Raw genomic sequence first — 24,573 nt, forward strand, 5'->3', positions numbered from 1 at the left:
CACCCAAAGGACATCCAGCCAACTTGACACAACTGTGGGAAGCAATGGGGTCAACATGGGCCAGCATCCCTGTGGAACGCTTCCGAATCATTGTAGAGTCCATGGCCCAACGAATTGAAGGGGGGCAACTCAATATTAGGAGGGGTTTTTACTGTTTGTACACTCAGTGTACACTTTGCAATCGTCATCATCATTGTCATGGAAGCCTATTTTTGTTGAGTTTTACACAAAGATACATTCTGCAGTATTGACAAGTATAATGTTCCTTGGAAAAACTGAAGCTAAATCCAGCCATCACTAATTCATAGAGGCTGGTGTGAGTGACTACAGAGAGATATACTACATCATAGTGTCAGGATAACTGTGAGTATGTGTGTGTGTGTGTGTGTGTGTTTGTGTGTGTGTGTGTGTGTGTGTGTGTGTGTGTGTGTGTGTGTGTGTGTGTGTGTGTGTGTGTGTGTGTGTGTGTGTGTGTGTGTGTGTGTGTGTGTGTGTGTGTGTGTGTGTGTGTGTGTGTGTGTGTGTGCGTGCGTGTGTGTGTGCGTGCGTGTGTGTGCATGCGTGCGTGTGTGCGTGTGTGGAGTTTATGTGGTGGAGGCATTTGGTCCATTGTCACCCAGCATCCTTTCCTTTAACCCCACCCTCTGGTTCCTTCAATCAAATGCTTTCCCCTGCCCTGACCAATCACAAGTGTCCATGATTGTCACTCTATCAAAGTGACAGGCGGTTGGATGTTAGGAGGTTAAAAGGGCATTGCCTGGGCATGCTCTTGTCCCCCCTCCTTCCTCCTGCACATGCATTCTCTCTCTCTTTTACAGTTGGATTTCCCCCACTCTCTCAAGAAGAAAGGATTCATGTGGACTTGACAGGGATAGCTGTGTTTTTGCCTTTCTCTCTCTTTCCCCTGCGCTCAGTCTGCTCCTCTCTCCCCTCCCACTCGGTCTCTCCTTGTTTTCCTCTTTCTCAGTCTGCCATTTTACTCTCTCTCTCTCTCTCTCTCTCTCTCTTTATCTTTTCTTTCTTTCTCTCTCTCTCTCGCTCTCTCGCTCTCTCTCTCTCTCTCTCTCTCTCTCTCTCTCGCTCTTTCTCTCTCTATCTCTCTCTACTAGCTGCAGATAGCATCTGGTTTCTGGTTCTTTCCTCAGCTCCTCTGACCTCCTCTCCTCTCCCGCTGTAGCCTCAGTCTGGGATGGAAGCTCCCAGTGTACACATCGTCACCCCGGGCAACTTACCTGACAACTCACCTGAGTTCACCCTGAAAACTTTTGGTGAGTACAAGTCTTCTTTTTCCTTTTTTTTTGGCTCCAAGTGAAAGGTTTGAGTGGTTAATTGTCGTTTTGGTGCGGTATTCTCTAGGTTTTTGTATTTGTTGTGATTATACACTTGTAGCATAGCACTAGCCAATCAGATGGGTTTGTCCTGTCAACTTCCTGGTAACCCATGGGGAGTCGACTCTCTGCTACAGAGGTTGAGTCATATGGGGGTGACGATCTCTCTTTCTTTCTCTTTCCCTCTCACTCTCTCTATCCATCTGCACTTGAGGCCAAGAGCCATGGACACAAGCACTAAAATACTTTCATTTATGATGAATATTTTAGTAAAGTGTGTCCGCACTGAGTCAGTTCTGAGAAGTCAGTCAAGCTCCACCCTTTTGGGTCAATGTAACTTTCAGTGCCACTTGGACAGTTCCTTCACCACATTGATAAAGACAGTGACAGTGCAGGAATTCGGTAAATGGACACACATGATACACCGATACACCATACCTGAACATGAGCCCCTATTACCAGCATCTCTTTAGTGGGCTCAGGTGTGCTGGGAAGTCATTTGGCTGGTAATGAGGGTCCCCTCGTTTCTCAAACGCTAAATAATTCATATATGGTATTTAGACAGGACGATGCACCTGGTTTCAAAAGGCAACACTCATTAATAATGTAGTATTTAGCTGTCCTGCATGAAGCTAGGAGAGGAACATTAGGATAGGCACCAGGGGGTTGGGGGAGTTGAGATGGAGCTCAAGGTTTAATGGGGTCACAGATTTGTTCCATGAGAGAATGATAGTATAAGTAGACACAATACATATGGAAATATAATATACTCCTCTGGAAAAGACATGAACAAGTAATGGAAAGGCATGTGTTTTGGAGATGATCTATAGTCTTTTACATCTATTCAATACTTTTATGATTTAGCACAAATTGTGGGTGCTACACATTGGTGGTGGGTCGGCTCAGGTCATGGTGTTTATATCAGGGGTTGGAACCAAAATCATTTTTCTATTTTTTCGTTCTGAACAGAAACATTTTTTTTTTTCATTACGTTCCTCTGTTCCGACCAGCAAAATAAAGTTCTGAACCGGTTCGAACCCCAAAAAAGTTACAGTTTATATAGTTCCTTTCTGCTCCTTTCTTAACCTCTGAAATCATCATTATTATAATTTTTTTAACATTTAGCTAGCTCGACATTTCATTACTTCACCAATCATTGCGGATAGATGCTATGGAGCGGGCAGGCTATTTACATGCATTGGACAGACAAGTGTAGGGCGCGAGATGCAAAAGTTTGCGGGTGGGGACAGAGCGAGAGAGGGTGGAAGAGGAGGATTGGATTGAAGTGCTGGGCATATTGCTGTTATGACATGAATTATCTGTATTAGGCTCACAGAATAATACCCAAGGAGTGGCTTCTATGAAATAACTTTGAATGTATTTGAACTTCAGAGAGTTGGCTTAGCGTTGGGGCGGCAGGTAGCCTAGTGGTTAGACTAGGCTAATTGCCGTTGGACTAGTAACTGAAAGCGTTGGACTAGTAACCGAAAGGTTGCAAGATCGAATCCCCGAGCTGACCAGGTGAAAATCTGTCGTTCTGAATAAGGCAGTTAACCCACTGTTCCCCGGTAGGCCGTCATTGAAAATAAGAATTTGAAAAAAAAAAAGTTGAACCAGAGCTAGCTAGATGGCTAACAAGCTTGTGTGTACAGAGCGGCACCAGAATTAAAATAACATCACATCTTAACTTTTTGTAGTTAATAAATCCAATGTGAAATGTGATAACTATAGAATCCTTCACTAACATTGAAAAAGTTAATTCATTCTTCTGAGTAACAGAGTGCATAGGCACTTTGTTGCGTTTTTGTGGGACTGAAAAAAAATGCATGGAACGTAAAATAACATTATTTACCAGCTCTCGTGATTTTAAAAGAATGTTTCTGTTCAGGAACAGCATAGATCACTTTCGTTCCTGGTTCTGTTTCTGTTCTGCCCCCCCCCCCCCCCCCAAAAAAAAATTGTATTTTCAGGTTTGCGGTTCTGTTTCCTAAACCAGTTCCAAGCCTTGGTTTGAACCATTAGATATGACACTATATGCATTATACATGTATGTTGTTGTTGTTATCATGATCTGCACTGGATGTTCTCAAACCCTCTTTATATCCCAGCTAAACACTTAAAATAGACAGAGCTATAACTGCACTATAATCAGGCTGTATTTGGCCCAGAGAGACTGAAGTAACTGTGTACCAGCAGCATGAGATGAGGATTACATCTGTAGAGTCATTACTGTAGTGCAGCAGATGCTTTCCTCCTTATTTTTCACATGACACACAAAGGAATGATAAAACCAGCAAAGCCTGCACAAAGCCGTTGGCCCCATGCCCTTTACGTGTTTTAAACCTGGTCATGTCTGCCGGGTTCCTTCAGTAATGCTTTCGCTTGTGGTGTTCTAGCCCATCGGGGGAAGAAGCACTGCCACATACACAATGTGTTGTTTATTAGTTTGCCTCTCCCTGGATAAGTGGAAGGTTTTGCCCCCGAAATCCAAAATGCTGACTTGTCTTCCTCTCTCATCCCTCAGTTGTCGCACTGGCAGATGCGGTGCATGTAATATAAGAAAAGCTCCTGAAAGATTGACCCAGAAATGGGGTCAAATCATGTTTCCTCCTCATCCCTCTGCCTTGAATATGGTGCTTACACACAATATCTTATTTGCTGACTTTGCTGACCCTCCACATTGACCTCAGACCTTATTAATGGTGGTTGGTTGAATTTTAGGAGGATACCATCAATAACACTAGCGTTAATGTGCCCTTGCCAACCCCATAAACGGCCATTAATCACACACACTTGTGCCATCCGGAACCCAACCAGAACAGGAAGCCCCAGTGTGCTTGGTACCGCGATTGAACTTGACAGATCTTGAACGGCCACTCTGGATTAAGAGCCACTTAAGTCTCCATTCACTGATTTCCCCTCTGAGAGCCACCTATTAGGAAATTGGCTACATAGGCCGACATACATTTTCCCTTCCCTTAGCTGAGGTCCTTTGCTGAGAGAGGCACTTTAGGGCTGATTGTGACGACAGCACTGTCAGGCTACCACTGGGAAACTTTGTGCTCTGAGCTGTAGGTACTGCTGGTGCTGCTTCTCTGTGACAAGCAAAGAGAGAAGAATATGGTATGTAAATTATGTAAGCAGCTGTTAGGGGAGAGAGAGAGAATACTGGGTGATGTCAAAATGGAGAGAAGTAGGCAGAGAGGAGGCTTTCAGCCTTAGATAGTGTTTTCGGCGTTTAGTCTGTCGTCTTATTGGAGTTTGCGGCCGGGTATCTTTGTGAGTAAAACAGTTGACAGGAGGCTAGATGGAAGATGATAGTGTAAATACTGAGCTCTATGAATTTGTGCAAGTGAGGTACAGATGGCTTCTATCACTTCTCCCGTGGAAGACTTTTCTCTCAGTTGTGCTTTAATTTCTTATGTAAGTGTGATGCAATGGTTATTGTCCACTGTTCCGAAAAGGGAACTGGGATGTCTCATAACCCTGATCCTTCTCATTTAAAACATGTTTTTCTCTCTTTCCTTTTTCATCACTCCCACCCCTCTCTTTCTCCTCTGCCTATATCTTACCCTCTCCCACCCACCCCAAAACGACTCTGCTAGTTGATTTCATTTAAATGAAAGCTGTTGCTTTGATTCTCAAAGCTGCATGAATATTTCACTTTATAGAGAAAAATGTAATGTGTAGAGAGAGGGTGATCAGTCTTTCACATGACTCTATTCATCCATGCTAACTGAGGTTTGGATTCTTAGCTCAAGGGCGTAACTTTGGGGGGTCAATGGGTTCCGGGGGTCAACACACTTCTAGGGAGGTCCGGGGGAATTCCTCCCTGTGACATTTAAAAAAACAAACTGTTTGTGAAAGGGTTGTTTCTGGTGAATTTTGAAGGGAAAATACATCCCAACCACAACTGAAATACCAATCATTTCTGTATTACTTTAAACTGTTGGTATAACTCTAACAGTTCAGAAAGTAAACATGGTTGGAAATTTGTTTGTAGAACGACTATGTCAGTTCTGGGTTGTTCTTAATTAAATTGACCATTTGCTACGTTGTGTACCGGCTTGTACTGAACGTCACGTTTCCCCCCAAAATCGTTCTTGAACAGACTTTTAGATTACCTATGTTTTCTCTGTTTGGTGGGTGTGACGGAGTGTGGCTTGAAGTAGAGGTCTTCACGGGTCCATCAGACCCTGAATTACGAGATCCGTCCCGGGACCTGAGCGGGTCCGGGTCCAAAATTCTGAGTCTTGTCTTTGATCTGGGTCGGGTCTGATAGAAATACCATGGATCTCGAGTATGTACAATTGAAATTGATTTACCAACTGGACCCGATTGGATCCATCCTCTGTTCATCTGTGTGAGTTGATGAGAAATGCGTGAGCTTGTTATCTGTGTCAGTCAATTGCAACTCAATAAAACGTTTAGGTTATGCCCTGCTGAAACGGGTTCCGGCCGCTCACCTCATGTGCACCTGCTGCTGAGGAGAGAGAGAGAGCGAGTGAGAGGCACATAGGCTACTGTTGATTGTGAAGATGAAGGCCTTTTTCATTGAAGTAAAACAAAAGTTAGATGAGAAAAAGTATAGCCCAGTGAAAAGAAGCCAACAAGGGTAATGTCCTCCGTTGGGACAAGTTGTAATATTGTCGTGGACAAAGATGAGAAGAATGTTGGCGGACTGTGTGTGTGCAACTCGCTATTCAGGCTTGATGAAATGTTCAAACTTGAATTTATTAATATTTGTATTTATTACCATTTGTTTTATCATTATTATTATTGTATATCATTATTATTATTATTATGGTAGGCCTATTTAAGAATCTAAACCAGCGCAAAAAGTATTTTCTTTCATTTTGTTGTAACATTTTCATTGGCTAAATTAAGTTTGAACTGTCATTGAATTTTTGGGGATGCCTACGGTAGGCACTCGCCTTGTTGGTAATTGCTGCAATATTGGCCAAGCCTGTTCAAAACTTTTGTGAAGGTTTAAACCAACTCTTTAAATATGTAACAAGTGTTTTGTTTCATTCTGTTCAGCCATTTTCTTTTGCTAAATTAAAGTCCAACTGTAATTTTGTGTTTGCCGCAATACAATAGCATACTGGTAGGCCTATATCTACTCGCACTCAAACCCTGAAAAGGAAAACACTAAGAGGGTGAGATGCAAAACTTAATTTAATGGCACAATATAATAACCTATTTGTATTACTTGACTTACATCTGACATTACAACAATAAAGTTGTGAAACATTTGTGAAGGTATGGTGTGGTATGGCTATTATTTGGCTTAGCTACTGTAGGCCTAAGAAGACTGACTGACAGTTGAACATGAGATGAAAAATAATGTTTTAGGCCTACCAGAGCTACTCCTTCAATCTAACAATATAATGCTTATTTTTATAAAAAATATTCTGATTGGAAATTTCCGAACGATCCTCCTTCTGTACGCCAATATCTATATAGCAGTAGTAGCCTTTCTGATAAGGATAAAGAAATGTCAGTGTCGGGAACATGGCACCAGCATATCTCTATCTTTCTCTCGGTCTCTCTAGGGCTTGGCCTAAGCTTCTTTTTAAAAATATTGTTAATACTCTGTCTCCTTGGTGAGGATCAAAGGTGCCAGATCAGCTCGGCACATGGCTGGCAGATAGCCAGAACGCCCCTCTCTCCCACCAGAGAGGAAAGAGGGAGGAGTTGGGCCGGTTTTATGACTTAACAGCCAGTCGTAAACTTTCTCTCTCTTGCCCTGCAGTATTGAGAAGGAAAAAATACCTTTGTTACTGAGTGAGAGACTCTTGCCGCCAAAAACTTCAACATCAATCAATGGACACTGGGACAATGTATTTCAACATCCGAATGTTGGGAATGATGAGAGATGGAATATGGGAAAATAATGTATATTTTGTTAGTCCACTAGGGACCTGTTTTCATTGTATTATGTATGTAATCAATAACCTATACTGTGTGTGTTTACGTATTCTATATTACGTATTCGATAAATAGCATTCATCACATTAATGATAGTCACGTCACGACAATATTAATATCATGCAGTGGCAGCCTAGTCCTATAGGCCTATATGCATACAATGCCCTGATACATTTGTGCCCTAATCTCCAACAGCTGAACCGTGAGGTGGACATTTATTGTTTTAGGAAAAACCAATAAAACAATAGACTATAAAGTTTTGATATGCGACACATCCAAACACAACAAATAGTTTTTTTGCCATTTGTCATAGGTCGATTTTAAGGACACGTAACTGTGGATAATTTGGCCAATATCACTTGTTTATTGATGGTGCTGGCAGCACCCAGTCAAAGGTTACTTTTTCTTTCTTCTTTTGAATCTGGGTCTCTCGGATCCAAACTGGCAAGGGTCTGTTTTTCCACGGGCCTTTTCAGAATGGGTCTGACTGTCCTCGGATCCATTTGGAACCGGTCTCAGTTTACAGTTTTTCTCAATTGCTAAAACACTAAAACCCATTGGCTGAACAAAGTTCTCAGTTGCCTGGACTCATTTAGCTTATTATGCAGTCTGTTGTCAATACCTTAAACCATTTCACATGGTAAAACACAATTTGCAGATCTCACTTAGACTTTTCAGCAAAACTCTAAACACATTCTCATTCTCAAAACACATTCTGCACTCTAATGCACATGTCATCCATACTGGTAAACACAAGTGGCAACAATCAAATACAAATAGAGAACACATGTCATTGATTGAACACAACCACTCAAAATTGATTTAACCGGTTTCAAATGATGCGACACAACCAATATAAGCCAGTTCAGAGAGCAAACAGGTTGTTGAAGGTGGGAAGGAGAAAGTCTGAGAATGGATTCTGAAGTACAGTGCATTGTAGGCTGTATACTGTACAATGGATAAATTGTATGGCCCTGAACATTGTGCTTTCCATTTATTAACAGTACTGACTGCTCAATAGATTTTGACTGGTTGCAGGTTCAAATCAACAAAGAACAAGAATTACAGTATCACAGACAAAGGACAAGTTTGTGAGATGCAGGCTACAGTACTGTAAAAATAGGGGTACAAGGAGGAGGAAGAACAGAAAACAAAATTGCAAAGAGCAAAGCAGAGTAGTAATTTCTGATCAATTCTGAGCTACTATGATATAACCTGTTTTCATTAATCAAAAGACAATGACGAAAAAATATGAATCTTTTTTTAGATTAAAAATGAACTTCTCCTGAGAATTGTAAGTTTTGAACAATATGTTTTCTATTTTTCGGTGTATTGTTTACTGACTGCTTGAGAGTGTATATCATTTTGATCACTTTGTTTATGATTTTGAGGGCAGTGTTTGATTTTGAACACAAGTAAAACTGTTTTGAGGCGAATGTTTCATTTTGCAAGAGGAGTCAGAGGTTATGTAAATAGTGCTTGACGATGAGGTTTTGTATTTAATGTTTTCAGGAAATGGAGCAAGGTTTCAGAAATTGTGTTTTAGCAATTGAGAAAAACTGTAAAAAAAAATGTAACCCGTGAAGACCTCTAGCTTGAAGCAACGAGTGACATATTTGAAGCCCAACCCCTCCCTGTTTTTCAACTGGTTGTTTTAGAACAGCACCGATTCCGTTTAATTGATGGTTGCATTACATTTTTTTTTTAACTGAACGCAGCCCTGGTGACTTTTCTACTCCAAAATGAATGAATGGTCATATCATTTAAATAAAATGTTCCCCTCCAAAAATGAGCCTGACAACATATTGGTCCATATTGTCAGGCTGGTGTGTTATTTAGCAATAAACATAATCACCTGTGGCCAAACTGATGCAGCACAGTGGCTCTAATAAATAGGCTGACGCATGCCCATCTGTATTTTTGCTAATCATGAGCAAGATCAGTGATTCTCAAACTTGTTCAGTCACGACCTCTTTCATAACGAGGGATCATCCCATGTAACGAGGGATCATCCCATGCCCCCTTACCTCCCCCAATTGAATGAACTGCTACTATGTTACACAGAATATGGTATAAGAATACCTTTTACTCATCTAGATACAGTACACACAAACACCGGTACCTGGTTTCCCTTCCATTTTGAAATCAATAAGAAAATAAATAAACCAGCTTACTGCTGTGCATCTCTATCAATAAATACTAGGGTAGGCACATTTCACAAATACTAGGGTAGGCACATTTCAGAAATACTAGGGTAGGCACCAACATATAAAGTTGGTTCTGGAAGTATTCTTAGGGTGATTATTAGGGTGCATAAACATGATGAGTGCTCCCCCCCATAATTTTGGTTTTCATATTTGTTTTCTAAACATAAATAAGGAGACAGACAGGCTGCCTCTGACTGGCATGCTTGAGCCTATACTGCCTGAGGTTCGGAGAAACAGCTTTTCTCTTTTCTTTTCTCTTTTCTCTAGTTCTCTAGTGAAGCCTACCTCAATCAAACCAGTTGTTTCAAAGTTTATAACACTACCATTGTCGTCTTTGAACCAACAAAATTGAGCCAAATATAACCATTGCAAATTATCACTCGTTTTTCACTCCCACCACTTCGCAATAGAAACCTTGAAAAATATCCTGCTCTATATAATTCGTATTTGTGCTTATGAATCTACCATGTTAAATGTGACTGTACTTTTTTATTTGTTACCAGTTAGCACACAGAATTAGGGGTTTGTTAAGAAGAGAGTGGAGAGAGGAACTATTGCTCTGTTCTCTTTACAAGCCCTGCACAACTATTTTCACTTCTCAAACCACGGCCTCGAGGATGAGGGCCAAACCAAGCATAATTGGCGGTGTGGGGATCCAATCATAAAATTAGGAATTGAGTAGTACTGTTTAGCATAAAACCACAAAAAGCCAGTTGCTACGGTGGGAAAATAATTTCCAATCCATAAAATCTTCTCTCTCTCTCTCTCTCTCTCTCTCTCTCTCTCTCTCTCTCTCTCTCTCTCTCTCTCTCTGCTAGCAACTAAAATACATTGTTGAGTCATTGAGAGCTTTTTATTCCTATAATCAGTCTTTCGTTCCATTTTCTCTCCATTTCAGATAAGCAATATATTTTTTTAAAAGCTCTTGCAAGTTTGCTACAGTTACCCAATCAGCCCAGAGTGGTGAGGTAACATGAAAAGCGGTGTGATCTGTACTTTCTCAATCGCCTAATCATTTATCCAGCTGTCCTATTGATGCAGTGTGTTTGATAATGAAACGCTTCGGTCTCTGATTTAATTTCTTTGAAATGCCTCCTCTCTGCCTTCGAACTGTAAATAGACAAGTAAGCAGTTGAGGGATTCAGAGCTTAAAGAGAAAGAGACAGAAAGAGAGATAATATTTCTGACAGGGTTCAGTTAATGAAACAACGTTGGACTTGGCTCAGTCTCCCGCTGGTTACCAGGGTACAAGGTCTCATTAGCAGCGGTTCACTGGCTGTCTCCTGTAGCCTTCACTGGCCTGTCTGACAGGAGACAGCAAGATGGCCGCCTGCTGAGGCCATTGTGTTGGCGTTGTCTTTGACCGATGATGCATAATAAGATGTCCTGTATAGTTGGTAGGTGGGTGGTTGGGTGCTTTGATGTGTAGTGTACTGTATACTGTATATAGTGTAGTGGTCAACAACTTTGGTCCTGGAGATCTACAGTGTGTATTCAGACTCATGCACTCTATAGGTCTCCAGGACCAGGGTTGGCGTCTCTTGCTCCATATGCCCATGTGTGACTGCTTTTTACAGCTTTTTATTTATACTGCATAGTCTTTATGCCACTAAGTTTAATTGAACATATATTTCCAAGTGTCCCTTGACTTGCCAAAGTATTAGCCATACTTAATTTGATTAATTTAACATGATTATGGCACAGTTGATACTCTAACTTTCATCCCCAAATAGAAAGGGAGCCATATCATTTTAAAGTCACCATCAACAGGCTGACTTCAGGTCTGTCCTATCTCACCACTGCCCTATATCCTGTACACTGATGATTGTCGCAGCCATTTTGAGAACTGACACATCCTATCACGTTTAGGTAAGACCCAGATGTAGACAATGTAGAAGTAACAAGAGTTTATTACAACCATAGGGGCAAACGACAGGTCAAGGCAGGCAGGGGTCAATAATCTAGAAAGGGTGTAAAGGGTCCAGAATGGCAGGCTGTCTCAGGGTCAGGGCAGGCAGAATGGTCAAAACCGGGAAGGACTAGAAAACAGGAGCAGGAAAACAGTCAGGAGCAGGGAAACAAACCCTGGTAGGTTTTAAGGACAAAACGAACTGGCAACAGACAAACCAAGAATACGGGTATACTGGAAACAGGAGACAAAGGCCTGTGAGACATGGGTTTAACTCTGGACACATGAAAGGTAGGATGTATACGAAGGGTACGGGGCAACAGCAGATGAACAGCAGCGGGCTAATGATTCTGGAGATGGGAAACGGGACGATAAACCGGGGGGAGAGTTTGCAGGATTCCACCCAGAGGGGCCGATCCCAGGTGGACAGCCATACCTTCTTCTCGAGATGATACCGGGGAGCCGGGGTCCGGTGGCGAGCCGCTTGTCTTCGATACTTCGAGGTGGTCTTGAGGAGGGCAGACAGCGGAGGACAAACATCTGGGCAGAAGGTATGCCGACCTCTTCTTCCTGCTCAAGAAAGAGAGGGGGCTGATACCTCAGGGAACACTCAAAAGGTGAAAGGCCTGTGGCAGAGCAGGGAAGGATGTTGCAACCGTATTCGACTCACACAAGCTGCTGGCTCCAGGTGGTGTTGGCTGAGACCAGGCAGCGCAAGGTAGTCTCTAGGTCTTGGTTGGATGGCTCCGACTGGCCATTGGACTGGGGGTGTAACCCGGAGGACAGGCTGGCCGACAACCCAATGAGGGTGAAGAATGCCTTCCAGAACCGGGACGAGAACTGAGGGCCCCGGTCAGAGACCATGTCAACTGGTAGTCCATGGATCCGGAAGACGTGCTGCACCATGAGCTGGGCAGTCTCTTTGGCAGAGGGTAGTTTGGGGAGAGGAATTAAGTAGGTGGCTTTGGAAAACCGATCCACCACAGTCACGATGGCGGTGTTGCCATCAGACAGGGGAGACCCGTGACAAAGACCAGGGAAATGTGAGATCAGGGATGGTGAGAGACAGGCAGAGGTTGGAGGAGACCAGCCGGAGCTTGCTGAGGAGTCTTGTTTTGTGCACAAACCGTGTAAGTGCCCTGAGGTATTCCACAGTTTAACACATTAGGGGAAGAAAATGTACCATTGATATAGGTGGACTGTTTCTTGTCAGTTAGATATGACTGTATAAATTCAATGCTACCTCCTAACAACCATAATGCATCAATTTTGTCAAAATTATTTCATGATCCACTAAATCAAATGCTGCACTGAAATCTAAAAATAGTACACCTACTAATTTGCCATTATCCATAGCATTGAGCCACTGGTCAGTCATGTCAACCAATGCAGTGGTAGTGGAATGGTTTCTGCGATAAGCATGCTGATTGGCTGTAATCAGATCATTATTTTCCATGTACTCCCACATTTGTCTACTCACAATACCCTCCAATATCTTACTGAGTGTAGGGAGTAGACTAATTGGTCGATTATTGGCAGGAGTAATGGGTTCTTTGCAGAACCTGTCGGACGTGGAGCATGTTCTTGGGTGGAGTGGGAGAAGAAGAGGATGTCATCGAGGTAGACGAAGACGAACCGGTTTAATATGTTGCGCACCAGGTGGTAGGCGTTCGGTAGGTCCAGCTTGGAGAACACGGTGCCCCCCTGGAGCAGCTCGAAGGCCGAGGAGATGTGAGGTAGCGGGTTGCGTTTCTTCACCGTGATGTCGCTGAGACCTCAGTAGTCGATGCACAGATGCAGGGTTTTGTCCTTATTCTCCACAAAGAAGAACTATGCGCCGGCTGGGGATGACGATGGTAATATGTTGTTGATGAGGAAGATGATGACGTTGAAGATGTTTTGTCAGCACATTGTTGATATTTTGTTGACTAGACATTCTAAGAATGCACAGAGCACCTTACTTATTAGGCAACTTTGGCTTGCTATACTTTTGTGCTGCTGCTAATGCTGATCACTAGTAGGCCGACTGAGTATATTTATATTGAAGGCTGTCGACCCTATGACATGATGTACTAGCTCATTGTATTTAGTGTAACTGCGCATTGTGACCCATGTGGATGTTATATGTTCAGTGTTTTATTCACCTTCGCTGCAACACCAATTGCCCTCTAGGTTTCTGTATAAGCACTTTGTGACATCTGCTGATGTAAAAAGAGGTTTATAAATACATTTGATTGATTGTTTGATTGAATAAAGTTGAAACTCTGTAGTGTTGTCCAAGCCATTGTTGTCTCTGAACTCCCTTTGTCCTCTATCCTGGCTCTGGTACTGTGGCTGGGTTCTGCTCTGTGTGACATGAGCTGGGAGCTGGTATGCCAAAAGGATAGATGCCCATTGTTGTCAGGCTTTCCTAGTCTGACCCATTTTTATTTCTGTCACAGTCTCTCCTAGTCTCCCCTTCTGTCTCTCAACTTCTCTCCCAGTCTCTCTCAATGTCTCCCAGTTCCAGTGTCGTTCTGTGTCTCCCCGTCTCTTCCTGTCTCCTACCCTCTACCAGTTTCAGTCCTTCACTATGGAGACTGGCATGCCAGTGACAGGTGCATCAGATGCGTTCCCATTGTCTCCAGTCTCTCCCGTTATCTCTGCCCCGAGCACAGTTCTCTTCTCTGGACTGGTTGGCGCCAGACACTGGGTCTTTCCCTCTGACCTCCCACCACCCTAACATCATGGCAGGCTATTGAACAACGCTCCAGTAGCTCCACACTGCTGCCACGGACACAGACAGCGCAGGAGATGGCATTACTCCTACTACCCCAGGCATGCACATACAGTTGGCTAAGCATTGAACTCCTCCTCTCTTTATTTCCTTTACTGTTTAACCTGTTTCAACCAGGGAATTCCTACAGACTTCGTAACAGCTCATGAGATTAAATGAAAGTATACGGTATGTGAATCCTTGTAATTTCTGATTAGTCATTGATTGGCCACGTGATGACATTGAGAGTAATGCCATCTTGTAGTGTGCTGGAACTCCCATTGCCTGGAACTCCCATTGCCTGGAACTCCTATTGCCTGGAACTCCCATTGCCTGGAACTCCCATTGCCTGGAACTCCCATTGTCTGTTTTGGGAATAGGTGACTCAGTTTGATTGAGCCAGTTAAGGCTTCTTTATGTTTTCTTACACAACAATCACCTGGTTGACTACTGGGTCTATTTGAGATCATATTTAAATCTCATTCTGTTGTTATAGCCAGCTGGTGTTTCCTCCATTCTGTCCAAACCTCACTTAGCAGCTCCTTAGCTAACCTCATTCCAGCATTAGGACTTTCACCACCTGTTGTTGATCTTTAAAGCTAATGTGTTTAGGTTTACTGCTTTCTCACCTTCAGCTGAATTATTTCAAGCCCTCTAATGGGCTGTGTACTATTCAGCATTTAAAGCAGGCACTGTTCAGAAATAAAGAACAATAAGTGATATTTGATTTGCAGGTGCACAAAGCCAAAACAGGGTTTGGTGTAAATAAGATTCCTCAAGGTGTTATAAAACACTGTTATGTGATTTGTATGTGTGTGTCTGTGTGTCTGTGTGTATGTGCGTGTGTGCCCTCTCTGTGTAAAGCAGTGTAGCATCGGGGTCTGTGGGGTGTAATGCACCAAGCTCAATGCTCCCTCGTCTGCCAAGCTCTATTAATTCACTCCCTGTCTCTCAGGCTGTGCCCTTCATTTCTAAAAAGCTACAGTTGCTCTCTGTCCTGGTAAACTGCACTCCTTCTATCCCCTCCCTGTCCTGGTACTTACCCCTGTCTTGGAAATACCTCCTTCTTCCCTTCCATGACCGTGCTTTACCTTAGTTTCCTCAACGCTCCCCAACCCATAGTTCTCAACGTTTTGAGATTCTGACCCACTTAACCTCCCTTCTAGTGACCCACCACATGCTTAAACAGTGTTTCCAGCTAGATATTCAAGGACAAATACAGTAGTCTTACTAGAAAGCCATGCCAACTTCAGTGTGGGAATCTCAAACATCACTAGGCACACTGGGCCAGTGTCATACCTAGCTGGTCCAATCCCATCTTTACATAATAATGGGGGTGGGTAGGGTTTAGCTACAGTGCCAAAGTCAATATCACACAGGGTAAATAGCAGCATGGTTGATATGCTAACACACAAAGCCCCAGGACACAGCAACCGTAGATTGATTGCAAACTCTGCCAATTCTGTTTACTTTGGGTGTGGGCACTGCCAGCTCCCAGCACCTATCCTGTTTAAGTCAAGAACACAATACAACACTGAGTTACTTGTGTTAATGACAGTGCAGATCTCTTCTGTGTGTGTAATCAGCAAGGCAATGTCCCCCCCCCCTCCATCTTCCTTCCACACTACACAGGAAATATTCTTATCTCAGATCCTGGAGATGCAAAAAGGAAATCCAGAGATTCATAAAAGCAAATATTTATGCTCAAGGTTATACAATGTATTTACGTCTATTAAGCCTACCGATTAAGCACACATATTGTTCTGGACTAGACTAGAGGACGCTAACACAGTTGCACATGGATGTACCACTATGTTTGACCTAATCATTAGGAATCTCTTCTTGTCTGCTCTCTGCCTATAGGTCAGCTGAAGCTGTCAATCATCCCAGAGGATGGACTCCTTATCGTCCATGGTGAGTACCAGGATGTCATCCTCCCGTCAGCAGGCTCCATGTTGTCAACTCCACCACAGACATGTAAAACAGTTGTCTTCTTTTAACATGGTTAAATAGGTTTGATAGTGGGGCACTTATGAACATGGTAAGTTCATTCACAGAATATACTATGCCCTCTGTAGTTACTGGGACGGTAAAGCATTATTTCTTCTTTCGGCTCTATACTCCAAAAGTTAGGATTCTGACAGCTTTAATTTGAGGGTATTTTCATCCATATCGGGTTAACCGTATGGAAATGTAATTGTGTACATAGTCCCCCCATTTTAGGGCACCAAAAGAATTGGGACAAATTCACTTATTAGTAAAAAGTAAAGTTACAGATGCACAAATATCATACCCTCCCCCTCCAAAATGCTAGCCTCCCCTGTTCTTGTAATGGTGAGAGGTATGGATGTCTTGGGGGTAATATATATATATTTTATTTTTATTTATTTCACCTTTATTTAACCAGGTAGGCAAGTTGAGAACAAGTTCTCATTTACAATTGCGACCTGGCCAAGATAAAGCAAAGCAGTTCGACACATACAACGACACAGAGTTACACATGGAGTAAAACAAACATACAGTCAATAATACAGTATAAACAAGTCTATACACGATGTGAGCAAATGAGGTGAGATAAGGGAGGTAAAGGCAAAAAAAGGCCATGGTGGCAAAGTAAATACAATATAGCAAGTAAAACACTGGAATGGTAGATTTGCAATGGAAAAATGTGCAAAGTAGAAATACAAATAATGGGGTGCAAAGGAGCAAAATAAATTAATTAATTAAATACAGTAGGGAAAGAGGTAGTTCTTTGGGCTAAATTATAGGTGGGCTATGTACAGGTGCAGGTGCAGGTAGCGATCGGTTGAAGAGCATGCATTTAGTTTTACTTGTATTTAAGAGCAATTGGAGGCCACGGAAGGAGAGTTGTATGGCATTGAAGCTTGCCTGGAGGGTAGTTAACACAGTGTCCAAAGAAGGGCCAGAAGTATACAGAATGGTGTCGTATGCGTAGAGGTGGATCAGAGCAAGAGCGACCTCATTGATGTATACAGAGAAGAGAGTCGGTCCAAGAATTGAACCCTGTGGCACCCCCATAGAGACTGCCAGAGGTCCGGACAGCAGACCCTCCGATTTGACACACTGAACTCTATCAGAGAAGTAGTTGGTGAACCAGGCGAGGCAATCATTTGAGAAACCAAGGCTGTCAAGTCTGCCGATGAGGATGTGGTGATTGACAGAGTCGAAAGCCTTGGCCAGATCAATGAATACGGCTGCACAGTAATGTTTCTTATCGATGGCGGTTAAGATATCGTTTATGACCTTGAGCGTGGCTGAGGTGCACCCATGACCAGCTCTGAAACCAGATTGCATAGCAGAGAAGGTATGGTGAGATTCGAAATGGTCGGTAATCTGTTTGTTGACTTGGCTTTCGAAGACCTTAGAAAGGCTTGGGAGGATAGATATGAGGGGGATGACCGCAGCTGCTTTCCAATCTTTGGGGATCTCAGACGACACGAAAGAGAGGTTGAACAGGCTAGTAATAAGGGTGGCAACAATTTTGGCAGATAATTTTAGAAAGAAAGGGTCCAGATTGTCTAGCCCAGCTGATTTGTAGGGGTCCAGATTTTGCAGCTCTTTCAGAACATCAGCTGAACGGATTTGGGAGAAGGAGAAATGGGGAAGGCTTGGGCAAGTTGCTGTGGGGGGTGCAGTGCTGTTGACCGGGATAGGAGTAGCCAGTTGGAAAGCATGGCCAGCCGTAGAAAAATGCCAGGTCTGGGGAGAACCATATCTGTTCCTGGTTCTAAATTTCTTGAATGGGGCATGTTTATTTAAGATGGTTAGGAAGGCATTTAAAAAAAATATCCAGGCATCCTCTACTGACGGGATGAGATCAATATCCTTCCAGGATACCCCGGCCAGGTCGATTAGAAAGGCCTGCTCGCTGAAGTGTTTCAGGGAGCGTTTGACAGTGATGAGTGGAGGTCGTTTGACCGCTGACCCATTACAGATGCAGGCAATGAGGCAGTGATCGCTGAGATCTTGGTTGAAGACAGCAGAGGTGTATTTAGAGGGCAAGTTGGTTAGGATGATATCTATGAGGGTGCCCGTGTTTAAGGCTTTGGGGAGGTACCTGGTAGGTTCATTGATAATTTGTGTGAGATTGAGGGCATCAAGTTTAGATTGTAGGATGGCTGGGGTGTTAAGCCTGTTCCAGTTTAGGTTACCTAGCAGCACGAGCTCTGAAGATAGATGGGGGGCAATCAGTTCACATATGGTGTCCAGAGCACAGCTGGGGGCAGAGGGTGGTCTATAGCAGGCGGCAACGGTGAGAGACTTGTTTTTAGAGAGGTGGATTTTTAAAAGTAGAATTTCAAATTGTTTGGGTACAATATACAATATTTTGTACAATATATTTGAGCGTCTGTAACTTTCTCACTTATCATTATTCACAATTCATTCAAGATGATCTGTAATCATGGTGGCATCCACATTAATGTAAAAGTTTTTAGAAACAAATTCTATAATTATTTACAATAAAAGTGACTCCAAAATTACACAATACATTATTTACCATTAATTTCAATTGGGCACAATATAATCTATAACACAACCAAACCAAACAGAAAATGCATCCAACACATTTTTAGAGTCACAAGCTTGATGTAGTCATTGTGTGCTACGGATATGGGATCAAGTAATTTACTTTTTACAACATTAATACACAAATAAGTGAATTTGTCCAGTACCTTTGGTGCCCTAAAATGGGGGGACTATGTACAAAAACTGCTGTAATTTCTAAACGGTTCACCCGATATGGATGAATATTCCCTCAAATGAAAGATGACAGTGTGATCTTAAACCCCATAGTCATTGTGTCCTAAAATGGGGGAATAACCTTTGGAGTATAGTGCCAAAAAGAAGAAAAACTGCTTCACTGTCCCAATAATTACGAAGGGCACTGTAGAATATAAATTGTGCTTTATATGAGAATTGTGCAGCTCTTTATGCAAATCATAGTGGGGTTTCTGTATGGTTTCTGCCTTACTGCCAAGCTATTTTTCACTGGCATCTAGTTCTCCTCACTCTCTGTTTCTCTGTTGCTGTTTGCTGTTTGCTCTCTAATTTGTGTGGCTGTGGTGGAGAGTCATTGTGCAGCCTAAAGGGAAAACACAAAGGGAACAAATGTCAACCCAGCTCAAGTCAGAGGCCAGGCTGCGTGTGCGCACACACACACACACACACACACACACACACACACACACACACACACACACACACACACACACACACACACACACACACACACACACACACACACACACACACCCACACACACACACACACACACACACAGTGTCCCCGGCACGGTGACACCCACCAGTGCAGCACACTCTCTGAAATAATATGTCACCACTGCTGCTGCAGATTAAAGGTTGTGTTGCAGCAGTGGGGAGGTAAAGTAGAGGTTGTGTTGCAGCAGTGGGGAGGTAAAGTGGAGGTTGTGTTGCAGCAGTGGGGAGGTAAAGTGGAGGTTGTGTTGCAGCAGTGGGGAGGTAAAGTAGAGGTTGTGTTGCAGCAGTGGGGAGGTAAAGTAGAGGTTGTGTTGCAGCAGTGGGGAGGTAAAGTGGAGGTTGTGTTGCAGCAGTGGGGAGGTAAAGTGGAGGTTGTGTTGCAGCAGTGGGGAGGTAAAGTAGAGGTTGTGTTGCAGCAGTGGGGAGGTAAAGTGGAGGTTGTGTTGCAGCAGTGGGGAGGTAAAGTGGAGGTTGTGTTGCAGCAGTGTTGCAGCAGTGGGGAGGTAAAGTGGAGGTTGTGTTGCAGCAGTGGGGAGGTAAAGTGGAGGTTGTGTTGCAGTAGTGGGGAGGTAAAGTGGAGGTTGTGTTGCAGCAGTGGGGAGGTAAAGTGGAGGTTGTGTTGCAGCAGTGGGGAGGTAAAGTAGAGGTTGTGTTGCAGCAGTGGGGAGGTAAAGTGGAGGTTGTGTTGCAGCAGTGGGGAGGTAAAGTGGAGGTTGTGTTGCAGCAGTGGGGAGGTAAAGTGGAGGTTGTGTTGCAGCAGTGGGGAGGTAAAGTGGAGGTTGTGTTGCAGCAGTGGGGAGGTAAAGTGGAGGTTGTGTTGCAGCAGTGGGGAGGTAAAGTGGAGGTTGTGTTGCAGCAGTGGGGAGGTAAAGTGGAGGTTGTGTTGCAGCAGTGGGGAGGTAAAGTGGAGGTTGTGTTGCATCAGTGGGGAGGTAAAGTGGAGGTTGTGTTGCAGCAGTGGGGAGGTAAAGTGGAGGTTGTGTTGCAGCAGTGGGGAGGTAAAGTGGAGGTTGTGTTGCAGCAGTGGGGAGGTAAAGTGGAGGTTGTGTTGCAGCAGTGGGGAGGTAAAGTGGAGGTTGTGTTGCAGCAGTGGGGAGGTAAAGTGGAGGTTGTGTTGCAGCAGTGGGGAGGTAAAGTGGAGGTTGTGTTGCAGCAGTGGGGAGGTAAAGTGGAGGTTGTGTTGCAGCAGTGGGGAGGTAAAGTGGAGGTTGTGTTGCAGTAGTGGGGAGGTAAAGTGGAGGTTGTGTTGCAGTAGTGGGGAGGTAAAGTGGAGGTTGTGTTGCAGCAGTGGGGAGGTAAAGTGGAGGTTGTGTTGCAGCAGTGGGGAGGTGAAGTAGAGGTTGTGTTGCAGCAGTGGGGAGGTAAAGTGGAGGTTGTGTTGCAGCAGTGGGGAGGTAAAGTGGAGGTTGTGTTGCAGCAGTGGGGAGGTAAAGTGGAGGTTGTGTTGCAGCAGTGGGGAGGTAAAGTGGAGGTTGTGTTGCAGCAGTGGGGAGGTAAAGTGGAGGTTGTGTTGCAGTAGTGGGGAGGTAAAGTGGAGGTTGTGTTGCAGTAGTGGGGAGGTAAAGTGGAGGTTGTGTTGCAGCAGTGGGGAGGTAAAGTGGAGGTTGTGTTGCAGCAGTGGGGAGGTAAAGTAGAGGTTGTGTTGCAGCAGTGGGGAGGTAAAGTGGAGGTTGTGTTGCAGCAGTGGGGAGGTAAAGTGGAGGTTGTGTTGCAGCAGTGGGGAGGTAAAGTGGAGGTTGTGTTGCAGCAGTGGGGAGGTAAAGTGGAGGTTGTGCTGCAGCAGTGTGGAGGTAAAGTGGAGGTTGTGTTGCAGCAGTGGGGAGGTAAAGTAGAGGTTGTGTTGCAGCAGTGGGGAGGTAAAGTGGAGGTTGTGTTGCAGCAGTGGGGAGGTAAAGTAGAGGTTGTGTTGCAGCAGTGGGGAGGTAAAGTGGAGGTTGTGTTGCAGTAGTGGGGAGGTAAAGTGGAGGTTGTGTTGCAGCAGTGGGGAGGTAAAGTGGAGGTTGTGTTGCAGTAGTGGGGAGGTAAAGTGGAGGTTGTGTTGCAGTAGTGGGGAGGTAAAGTGGAGGTTGTGTTGCAGCAGTGGGGAGGTAAAGTGGAGGTTGTGTTGCAGCAGTAGGGAGGTAAAGTAGAGGTTGTGTTGCAGCAGTGGGGAGGTAAAGTGGAGGTTGTGTTGCAGCAGTGGGGAGGTAAAGTGGAGGTTGTGTTGCAGCAGTGGGGAGGTAAAGTGGAGGTTGTGTTGCAGCAGTGGGGAGGTAAAGTGGAGGTTGTGCTGCAGCAGTGTGGAGGTAAAGTGGAGGTTGTGTTGCAGCAGTGGGGAGGTAAAGTAGAGGTTGTGTTGCAGCAGTGGGGAGGTAAAGTGGAGGTTGTGTTGCAGCAGTGGGGAGGTAAAGTAGAGGTTGTGTTGCAGCAGTGGGGAGGTAAAGTGGAGGTTGTGTTGCAGTAGTGGGGAGGTAAAGTGGAGGTTGTGTTGCAGCAGTGGGGAGGTAAAGTGGAGGTTGTGTTGCAGCAGTGGGGAGGTAAAGTGGAGGTTGTGTTGCAGCAGTGGGGAGGTAAAGTGGAGGTTGTGTTGCAGCAGTGGGGAGGTAAAGTGGAGGTTGTGTTGCAGCAGTGGGGAGGTAAAGTAGAGGTTGTGTTGCAGCAGTGGGGAGGTAAAGTGGAGGTTGTGTTGCAGCAGTGGGGAGGTAAAGTGGAGGTTGTGTTGCAGCAGTGGGGAGGTAAAGTGGAGGTTGTGTTGCAGCAGTGGGGAGGTAAAGTAGAGGTTGTGTTGCAGCAGTGGGGAGGTAAAGTGGAGGTTGTGTTGCAGCAGTGGGGAGGTAAAGTGGAGGTTGTGTTGCAGCAGTGGGGAGGTAAAGTGGAGGTTGTGTTGCAGCAGTGGGGAGGTAAAGTGGGACATGTCACCTAGTGCCCTCACACACACACACATATAGTTTCAACCTCACTGTGCACCAGTGGAAGAGGATCTAGGCCTGGATTAAATTCAATGTATCTCAGTCTTAAATCTCAATCTCAAACCATTTTATGATTTGGTTTATATACTGTGTTCCTTATGATATCAAAGGGTGTAATTCTACCTCTTCCATCGCCCTAACCTCATACATCATACATGTAGGTTCACTGAATACCAGAGACCAGTCACACAACAAATGTGTCCCCTTTATTGTCCTGATGGTATTTCATTGTTTGTTGTGAATTATTCATTTCTACATACCCAATCTTGTACCCACAGTTATGGAGGCAAAGAGCCTTATGGGAAAGAAACACGCCACATGTGACTCGTATGTTAAGGTATGTGACACTGCCTCCACGGCAGCGTGTGCATGCTTTGGTTCCAGCCCAATCAACTAGTCATGGTATTCAATCTAGACTCAGATTAGTTTAATCAGGTGTGTTAATGCTGGACTGGAAGAACCCCCCCACCCCCCCACACACACAGCGGGTCTGCTAAACTAATAGCAGAAGTCATAACCCCTCGTTAAGGCTGGATTTACATTTCCTGTTTGTTCAGATTTCATCTCTCAGCAGACCTTGGCACAGGGCAGACGGATTAGTGCCGGCTGTATTATATTGTGTGTGTGCGTGCATGTGTCTGTGTGTGTGTGCGAGGGTTTAGGAGACAGACGCGGAGGACGTACTGCGCTGTCACAGACTCTGAGCTATCTGCTAGGTTACCCTCAGTAACATAGAGTGACAGCTCTAGTCTTCCACTCTCTGTGTCTACACAGAGTATATGCCGATGTGAATACAACGTTAGTCAGTCTCAGTCTGGAAATCCCAGTCCAAGCCCACCAACGCAACGCTCATGAAGAGTCTTTGTTTACGAAATACTGTCCTATGCAAGTACTGTCCACACAAATGTGATTATATTGAATCATATTATGAAGGAAATTAGGAAGTGCATCAATACCATACTGCTGGTTTGATTGGAACTCTCACACCCCAACCAGAGTACTCGTCCTGCCACCTCTGGTCTCTTGGTTCTCCCACACTTAAGGGAGGGCAGCTCCCGCTCAGCCCAGTCCAAGCTCTCCTCTGTCCTGGCACCCCAATGGTGGAACCAGCTTCCCCCTGAGCTAGGACAGCAGAGTCCCTGTCCATCTTCTGAAACATCTGAAACCCTACCTCTTCAAAAAGTAAATAAATAATCCCACAACACCCTTCTCACCCAACCCCCCCCCCCCAAAAAAAGAAAAGAATGCCTTGCACTTTCCTTTTTTGTTTTACTAGACTTTGACTCTAGCTACCTTGAGGAAAAATGTACTTACTCTGACTGTGATATGTGGTTGTCCCACCTAGCTATCTTCAGATGAATGCACTAACTGTAAGTCACTCTGGGTAAGAGGGTCTGCTAAATTAGGCAAATGTAATTTAAATGTCTTCTTTCTCAGTTGGGTGTGGTACCCGATGATGACCCTGGAGGCAGACAGAAGACTAAGATGGTGCCGGACTCCAAGTGCCCCATCTTCATGGAAACCTTTTACTTGTGAGCCCAAATATTTTAGTATACTATCTCAAGTACTGGCCACAACACTAACATTTCGATTTTCAAGAACATATTTTCATCCATCTGTGAATTTGCATTTGTCTGTGTGTGTGACTTTTTTTGTTGTTGTTGTTATCACTCATGCCTCAGGTGCTTTCAATTGATATTAATTGCCATTATACTGTATTAGTTTGCGATAGGCCCCTAGGAATTGATGGATGGTGTTTCTGTTGTTTTCAGTGTCATCACTGAGGAGCAACATCATAAAAGGCTACTGTTCACCATGTGGAACTGTGACCAAATCTCAAGGTATCAATCAATGGCATGGTGATGATGATGATGATGATGATGATGATGATGATCATGATAATAAAATATTTATACAGAAAATCTAAAAGATGCTTAAAAAAAGGACATGTAGTTCTTGGGCTGGACAATGGTCTTCAACAGAGGATGCTGCGTCCAGATCACATCCAACTCCGGTGGGATGCACATAGGCCAAGCCTGCAACAGTTTCCTGAAAGTCAGTCAAGAGCCTTCATTCTCCCCCCTCAGCACTCTCCTCTGCCACGCTGTTCTCAGCTCCTCTGATGCCCTGATGCAGGCTTGAGTAGGGGGAATCAGTGGTCACATCCAGCAGAGTGGGGGGGGACAGGTCAGGAACATCAAGCCAGCCCATGCCATCCCCAGCTCCTCTGATGCAGGCTGTGTCATCTAGCTAAA

General features: G+C 44.2%; 1 protein-coding gene across 1 annotated transcript in view; it reads left to right on the forward strand.

The window, feature by feature from the left end:
• Positions 1–1,044: 1,044 nt before the first annotated feature.
• LOC110509811 (regulator of G-protein signaling 3) overlaps positions 1,045–24,573 on the forward strand; it is a 229,537-nt gene continuing 206,008 nt past the window's right edge. Inside the window, exons 1-5 of the mRNA XM_036968257.1 lie at positions 1,045–1,268; positions 15,994–16,044; positions 22,597–22,655; positions 23,756–23,850; positions 24,091–24,159. Coding sequence (XP_036824152.1) covers positions 1,190–1,268; positions 15,994–16,044; positions 22,597–22,655; positions 23,756–23,850; positions 24,091–24,159 — 353 coding nt within the window. The 5' untranslated portion in view covers positions 1,045–1,189. The remainder of the gene's footprint in view (positions 1,269–15,993; positions 16,045–22,596; positions 22,656–23,755; positions 23,851–24,090; positions 24,160–24,573) is intronic.

The sequence above is a fragment of the Oncorhynchus mykiss genome, chromosome Y (assembly GCF_013265735.2).
Source record: "Oncorhynchus mykiss isolate Arlee chromosome Y, USDA_OmykA_1.1, whole genome shotgun sequence".
NCBI lineage: Eukaryota > Metazoa > Chordata > Actinopteri > Salmoniformes > Salmonidae > Oncorhynchus > Oncorhynchus mykiss.